A 7,983-nucleotide genomic window follows, 5' to 3' on the forward strand; every position below is an offset into this window, starting at 1 on the left:
AACCAAATATGTATCCATCACTTACATTGTGAAATAGCACATCTAGTCACATTGGACCTGTTAAACAAAATGGATTCTGCGACTGTGGGAAAAGACATTAAAAAATGCTGAGTTTGTGTGTTCAGAAAACTGACTTACAGTCTGGAGTTACAAAAGACATTTCACAACAAGCTGATAAAAACTACAGAACCAGACTGAATAGACAAAGACCATACTGTCTTAAGTTGATAACAGTTGTTTTAATGTGATTGGAGGTCAGTTGTTGCTGTGGGGGCCTAATTGGCTAATGTGTAACTAATCAAGACTAATAATGTAATAGCTGCTGAAAGTCTGTACTTGAAAGGTATAAAAAAGTGCGACAACCATTTTGAAGTTGAGAAGGTGGCTGCGTACACTGCGGAGTGTCCAGTTCTTCTCCCAAAGTACTTTGTCCAATAAACTGCATGTTGAACCTTTAAGTCTGACTCTGAGTGGTGACTTTCCCACAACAAATTGGCGTAGTCGGCAGGTTCTCACTGCTGGTGAGTTGATCGGTTGGCCTCGATCGGCGAACTGGAGTAGAGATTATTGAACTGTGGGAGTCAGACTGAGCCAACACTGCAGTTAAAAACGGGGGAAAGTTAGGAGAATTTATGGGACTGTTGGGTATAAACAGGAACTGATTGCTTGTGCTGATCGACTAAGGACAAGGGAGTGCCTCTCATACGCCCAGCCTTAGACCGCTTGTTAAGAGGGGAGATCCCCCACGCGAATGTCAGGACCATGAAGTGGGCGTAGAGACCAAGGGCACTTGCGATTGTGAGGCACAAGTGGTCAGGGCCATCCGGCATCAAACTCCGTAGTGGCGAACAAACGCAGAGATAATTAGAGCATAAGTTAATTTACGATGTGTACTGTCTGAAGTTTTTAAAAAAAATGTGTTAAAAAGCTGATCACCTTAAGCTAGAGCCGGACTCCAGTGGAGGAAACACGTTACCAAAACGGCAATTGTGCCCGTGAGTATAAAAAAAACATTGCTGAGTCGATAGTCGGGGCCGGAGTTAAAAGTTAAAAGTAAAATCTGGAGTGGAGTTTGGCCTGAAAGTTAGAGAGAAAAGAAAATCCGGTGATAAGAGACCGGGACCTGAAAGTTAGAAAGAAAAGAAAATCTGGTGATAAGAGACCGGGACCTGAAAGTTAGAAAGAAAAGAAGACACAGCAAGTAAAGATGACAAGTGGACAAACTAGATGGGGACCTGTGGGTTCCCTTATTGATAAATATATGACAGACAGACACTCGTTGATTAAGCAGATGCAAAAGGATGGCTGGGATGTTTCTCAGACCTTAGAACAACAGAGAAAGTGGATAGATGGGGAAAAGAAAGAAAGAACAAAAAAGGCAGGGGTATTACTAGTCCACCAACTAGCTGGACTAATAGGACAAGTAGGCGCCTCCACTAGAAAGTGGAGCGAAGATAAGGATAAAATTAGGGAATTAGAAACTAGGATAAGGGAATTAGAAAAAAAAAGGAATCAATTAAAATGTTTAAAAGACAGAGACCCGGAAAAGAAAGGGTCCTTTTGTTTTGGTGTACTGTCTCTTTAAAAAGCCTGTCCTAATTGTGAGTGTTTTTTTCGGTGTTGTGGGCCACGCCCCCTTCTTACTGCATCTTAGTGTTTTCTTCTTTTGTGTGATGTATTTGTTTTGTCTTGTGTTTAATTCTGAGATTGCTGAATTAAAATTGGAGTTTTTTGAAGTTAAGTGACCTATTAAATTCTGATTCTTATAAAATGTGAGCATGTCAAATTCCAGACATGGGATCTTCTAAAAATTGGCATTTTGAATTTTTATCTTGTGATTGGCTGTGGTTAAAAAAATGGTTAAAAAAAAAATAACGGGACAGATATAAAAAAGCTATCTGGTATCACCGTGATAGGAAACGTCGGAAAGCTGGAACAGCTCGGAGAGTTGGTCACAATCTTACCCACTAAAAGTATGTAAAAAAAAATGAATTGGAAAGCTATAGTTGTGTATGACGAGCAAATTATAAAACTTACGAAGACTAACTATAAACTAAAATGAACGATGGGAGATGTTATTTCCCGGTATGAATTTTTTTTTAAAAAGAATTTATGTGAAAATTACGTTGACGTATGCTGAGAACGCTGTGTGAATCTGATATCTGACTCCGTCGGTTTGTTAGACCAAGACAAAATGAGGTTTAATTGTAAAGAAAAGATAAAGTGCAGATTTAAAGAATTACAAGTTACAGTTGCAGGATGATCTCTAGTTATAAATTAAACTGATCTTCGAAGCATTTTGTGCTATTGTGATTGATTAAACACTATGATTAAAATAAATCTCAAAAATAGTGTGCAAAAGATAAAGTGAAAGCAATCCACAAATGTGAGAAATGGAAAAAAAATCAGTCAAACCTGTGTGAAGAGAAAATTTGAGGGAGGGATGTGGAAAACGTAATCTCAGAGGCAGTAGTATCGAATTACAGACACGAGAGAGCCAGTTAATGTTAACCCCTTCCATCCCAAGAAGCCAGACTGTCATGCCAAGAGCAATTCAAACAGATAGAAATGACCCAGTCGGTTGAGAACTGTCTGAGGCTTGCCCAGAACACAGGTGAACATGAGGTAACAATTGGTATTAAAGTTGACCCAATTACTCGGAAATGCCAAAGGCACCCAGACAATGTTACAGTGAGAGAAAAAATTGATAAGAAAGGAATGTAAAACAAATCGTATCAAAAGAAAGCATAGGTTAGACAATTGGAAGTCCATTACTTGAGCTTTGTACTGACACAGGGTACTAAACGCCTATCAGTTTTACCCCGCCACAGTATGATAAGGAAGTTCGACCAAAGAGGGGAGACCTTCCCTGACAAATTATATAACTCGCGTTGAGAATGCTAAGAAAGTTAGAAAGTTCAACAATTATATCAACACCTCCTAACTCAAGTGTTAAAACAAAGCGAGACATGGAATGGAGGTGGACATCGTAAAAGAGATAGACAAATATGGAGACGTAAAGGTCTGTGATAAGTCATATAGCAACTGCCTTTAATACGGATGCCTCAGTCGTTAACACCATTGATTTGGACATCTTGAAAACACGGAGATTAGGACTTGGAGTTGGGAATTCCAGTCTGCAGTCCTACGTACATCTGTATGTGGGAGAGACAGTGTTTATTTCAGACAGGCTGCGTGCTCCAGAGAGAGAGAGAGACTAGGCAATTTCTCTCTCCTGTTTTCTTTTCTGATTTTGTTTCGGGTAAAGGGATTATTCCTTTGGACAAAATAAATAATAAATGATGATTTGACAAATTAACCCCTTGGGCTCTCAAGAAGAGCCGCAATGGATTTTCTGTGTTTCTTTTAAAACAGGTGACCCTGGTTTTTTTTTGGGACCACGTGAGTGTTGATGGTGCAGGATTACCAAGAGTAATTACAAAGTTACGATGCAACCTTTGCTGGACAAATTTGGTGCATGAAACGATCCAGTGATGTTAAAGATTTAAGACTTTAGCTGCAGACATCAGCAGATACCAAATGTCACAGCGTGGTGATATCAACCTGATTCTCTTCTTTTGAAAACATTTTGACTTGTTTTGTTTTAACCCATTTATTGTCTTCTGAGACAGAGTGCTCGAGGTGGGAAGATATGGGAGTTACATCCAAAATTAATTACGAGCACTTCATCTCGACTATAACAAAACCACAAAGCCTGGACATAATTTGTTTCTGAAATTGGAATTGATAAGAAAAATTTATATGAGTTGCTATTCAAGCACTCGAGGGAAAAAATTTACTTGTAATTTAAGGGGATAATCAAATTATATTTTAAAATAAAAGAAGTCCAGTCTAAATGGTTCCTATTGAATGCTGTGTATCAAGGAAGAATTCTTTTCGAAAGGGAAGAAAAATTTTACATTGACAAGTCCTGTCAGTCCAACAATACTGCTCTCAAGTTGGGATAATTGTGAAATGATAGAAGGGACTCGGGCACAATGTAGTGGGATATTTTGGGAAATGAAAAGCGGTTGAAGAAGAAATTACGTAAAATAAATAAATTTTGGGATATTGGAGCTGACTGTAAATATTGTATCGGACAGTAACATTAGTTTGGCAACATTAGATCAAAAGGTCAGAGATTTAGGGTCTCGCATTAAAGATATATTTTAAAAAATAAATGAAAATAGAGATAAGGAATTGTCTAAAGATCAAATACTGATCACACATTTGCACAGGATAGCTACAGTGCTAGAAACACATGCCCAAACCATTAATAAATTAATAAAAGAGGAATATAATGTATCTTAGCAGGCGGCTGCTAATGACATCCGCAGTACATATGGTAACTGGATTGTGGAACAGACACGAGAGAACCTAGCCCAGATACAGGCAGGGGAAGTACCCTTATGAATAACGAATCAACAAACTGAGGGTGAACCTGACCTGTGGGCATGATGGAGGTGGTACCTCCAAGCGGCTGTTACCAAACAAGAACATCACCCCTTGCCAATTCAGGGCAATGGTGCGGGTGTACCCCACTCAAGTGAAGTGTAAACCTGACGGAGGAGGGCTCCTAGGGTTGGTACTAGTAATAGTGGTGATGGCACCTGAAACCCAGAGAGGTGTAACAAGTACAGAATATTGGGGTAGTGAAGGACGGAATGCACATATCCCATCACAATATGTTACCATATGCTGAAAAAAAAATTAAAGGGAATTTGGCTGGAACAAAATTAAAGGGATGTGTTACTAGACATGCTGTCACTCTATGTCCACATAGTGTTGGACACAGCCCAGAAGCACAGGGTGGGATAATTTACAACAGAAATGCGTATGTGCCGCCCCAACAGCCGAATAGCATAAAGATAGGGCACTTTGCACCCAAAATCTGTAACATGTAACCTGAGAGTTACGGGTTAGGCATACGCACAGAACATCACGGAAGATAAATACCCGAAAAGGCTGTGTATTAAATGCCGGACCAATGTTGCATGAACTCTATCGGTATTGGTCTAAATGATTATTAAGCCATAATCATGACCAAAAGGGGGGACTGTTAAAGTAAAATTTAAGCTGTTGGGTTAAAGGCAAAGATGAAGTGACTATTGTGTGCATGGCTGTGGTCAATGCCCCAAGACCACACTGAAATGCGCATTGCGCAGACCAGACTAACCATAATTAAAAGCTTAAACATAACATATGACTACTAACAAAATGGACTCTACTAAACAAAATGGATTCTGCGACTGTGGGAAAAGACATTTAAAAATGCTGAGTTTGTGTGTTCAGAAAACTGACTTACAGTCTGGAATTACAAAAGACATTTCACAACGAGCTGATAAAAACTACAGAACCAGACTGAATAGACAAAGACCATACTGTCTTAAGGTGATAACAGTTGTTTTAATATGATTGGAGGTCAATTGTTGCTGTGGGGGCCTAATTGGCTAATGTGTAACTAATCAAGACTAATAATATAATAGCTGCTGAAAGTCTGTATTTGAAAGGTATAAAAAAGTGCGACAACTATTTTGAAGTTGAGAAGGTGGCTGTGTACACTGCGGAGCGTCCAGTTCTTCTCCCAAAGTACTTTGTCCAATAAACTGCATGTTGAATCTTTAAGTCTGACTCCGAGTGGTGATTTTCCCACAACAGACCACATGTACTGAATATTTTAAATGGGTCAAGTGCTTTTGTGGTTTGTCATCTATGCAAATGGATTAGATATTGAAGTACCTACTAGAGGTTTTTTTTCAGAGCAATAAGTATATTTTAAAAAGATGATTTAATGAATTCACACAAGAAGATTTGGTTCCCTACAAGCATTAAGTCTATAAAAATGACCAAGTCTTCAGCTGAGCCCCTTGTACATCTGCGCGTTACCGTGGGACAGAAACAATCATTCAGTACTTAACTCACCACATTTCTGTGTTCATTTTGTGTGCACCATCTTTCCGACCCATGAAAGTCATTTATATGTCATTTTTATTTTTCCAATATAATTATTTACCAATTGTTTCAGGAAGTTAGAGCCGTGATATAAATAACCTGTAGGAGTATTAGGATCGCACATAAAGCTATGTATAGTACAGCGGCAATATATCACCTTTAAAAAAAAACTTGCAGTAAATCTAGTTCATTGCTGCAGAAAATTGGGCAGCAGTATTGGGGTAAAGGTTAATGTGACTGAGAGTTGAGCGGATGGTCCACGGACGAATCCATTATTGTCTCGGAGGCACCCAGCATTCGGGCATTCAAGTCTGGGATTTGCCTGCTCCTCGAGTTTGACTGACACAATTCTTTGATGCCGTAGTAATAGTAGATTGCATCCAGGCAACAGTTTACATTGGCCAAGCACAGATAAACATGCAAAGCGCTGCGCAAGGGTTCGCAATAACTTTCTGAGAGGAAACCATTGGTAGCTAAGGAATACAACAGTAGCCCGGTGTGATGGGGCGTGAAGCAGACCAGGAAAGTGAGCAAATTTGAAAGGATGATCTTGGCGGATTTATCCATCCATTTGTTCTGTGTCTCGTTGGCTCTAACTTTCAGGCTATGGACGATCTGCACTGAGCAGAACACCATTATTAACACACATATCAAAAATAGTATTTCCAGGGGAGCAATGAATTCCATTTTCAACACGGCTGGGGAGAGATGGTGAAAACAAAAAGCTGAATTACTGGTGAATTGAATGTGGATACTTCCTGCCCACACGACAATCCAGACGACAGCGCAGGTGAGCGCGGTTTTCTTCGGAGACGAGATGGCTCTGGACACGAAAGGATGTTTTATGGCCAGGTACCGATCTACACAGATCAGTGTTATTAACAGGATACTGACGTAAGTGTTCACGAAGCACAGGGACTCCATAAAGTGGCAGAACTTCATGTTCAGATTATCGGACCATTTGGATCCGACATGGTAGGCGTAGATTTTGAAAGGCAAGGAGAAGAGTAGAAAGACATCTGAAATGATGAGGTTGGCCATGTAGATGATCGGTTTTTTCCGCTCCACCTTTATTTTACTGCAGATTGAGTACAATGCAACTCCGTTCAATATTGACCCAATAAAAAACGTTGGTAAACTAAATATAAACAGAACCACTCGATATGACAAATCAATTTTCTTCTCTGTGTCGTTGACTTCACAATTCATCGCTGAAAGAAAGCGAAATAAAACAGTGATGACAAAGACAAGATAGGTTTTCAAATCACTGAACGATTTTGACCCCTCTCCCCTATGACTTTCTAACCGCTATCAAGAATTGTTTCCCCTACATTATAAGAGTGACCACACTGCAGGCTGTCAAGCTCTTTGAGACGTCCTGAGGTCGTGAAAGTATGCAAGTTATTTCTTCACTCTGCATGTTACACTCTGTCCGCACCTTCCATACATTATCAATGAGCAACTGCTGTTGAACGACTCACAACCTACCTTTTAGTCCGACCTGTCTGCTAAATGTTTCTAAAAATGACACAATAAATGTACACTTCCTCTCAGAAAAAAAAACACCCGAGTTGGACGAGTTGTTTCATATAATCTCGATGGCGCCGCTCGTAATATCTCCAGTTTTGCCAAGTATTTTTTCTTAACGTGGGAATGGGACAGATTGCATAGCTCTTTCAAAGAGCCGACTCAAGCACGATTGGCCGAATGGTCTCCTTCTGTGCTGTATGATTCTAACATGTACTGAAGATATGCGTGAGCAGTAAAAGACTTTCCAATGAACCAGCCAAAAGTCTCATAAGGTGGACCCATCAGAAGCGGGGCACCTACAGGAAGGATGTGGAAAACGGGTTCCATCTCATTCCAAACTGTAGCCTTGGAGGTGTGTCTTGCATGTAAGTTGTTCTATTGACGTTTTCCTCTTTGCTAAAGATATGATAAATAATTAATCATTATTTCAAAATCAAATAATAATTGTATTTCAAAATATTTATGGATTAAATGCTATTTTTAATGTTAATTTAAGATTTT

At 39.5% G+C, this 7,983-nt stretch overlaps 1 protein-coding gene across 1 annotated transcript; it reads right to left on the reverse strand.

Annotated features, from left to right (window-relative positions):
* Nucleotides 1–5,420: 5,420 nt before the first annotated feature.
* On the reverse strand, nucleotides 5,421–7,701 carry LOC137331090 (G-protein coupled receptor 55-like). The gene is made up of 2 exons (XM_067994694.1): nucleotides 7,441–7,701; nucleotides 5,421–7,163 (listed from the first exon to the last, which is right to left on the reverse strand). The coding sequence occupies exon 2, from the start codon at nucleotides 7,159–7,161 to the stop codon at nucleotides 6,181–6,183; it is 981 nt and encodes a 326-aa protein (XP_067850795.1). The 5' UTR covers nucleotides 7,162–7,163; nucleotides 7,441–7,701; the 3' UTR covers nucleotides 5,421–6,180.
* Nucleotides 7,702–7,983: the final 282 nt, after the last annotated feature.

This window comes from Heptranchias perlo, chromosome 13 (assembly GCF_035084215.1).
Source record: "Heptranchias perlo isolate sHepPer1 chromosome 13, sHepPer1.hap1, whole genome shotgun sequence".
Classification (NCBI taxonomy): domain Eukaryota; kingdom Metazoa; phylum Chordata; class Chondrichthyes; order Hexanchiformes; family Hexanchidae; genus Heptranchias; species Heptranchias perlo.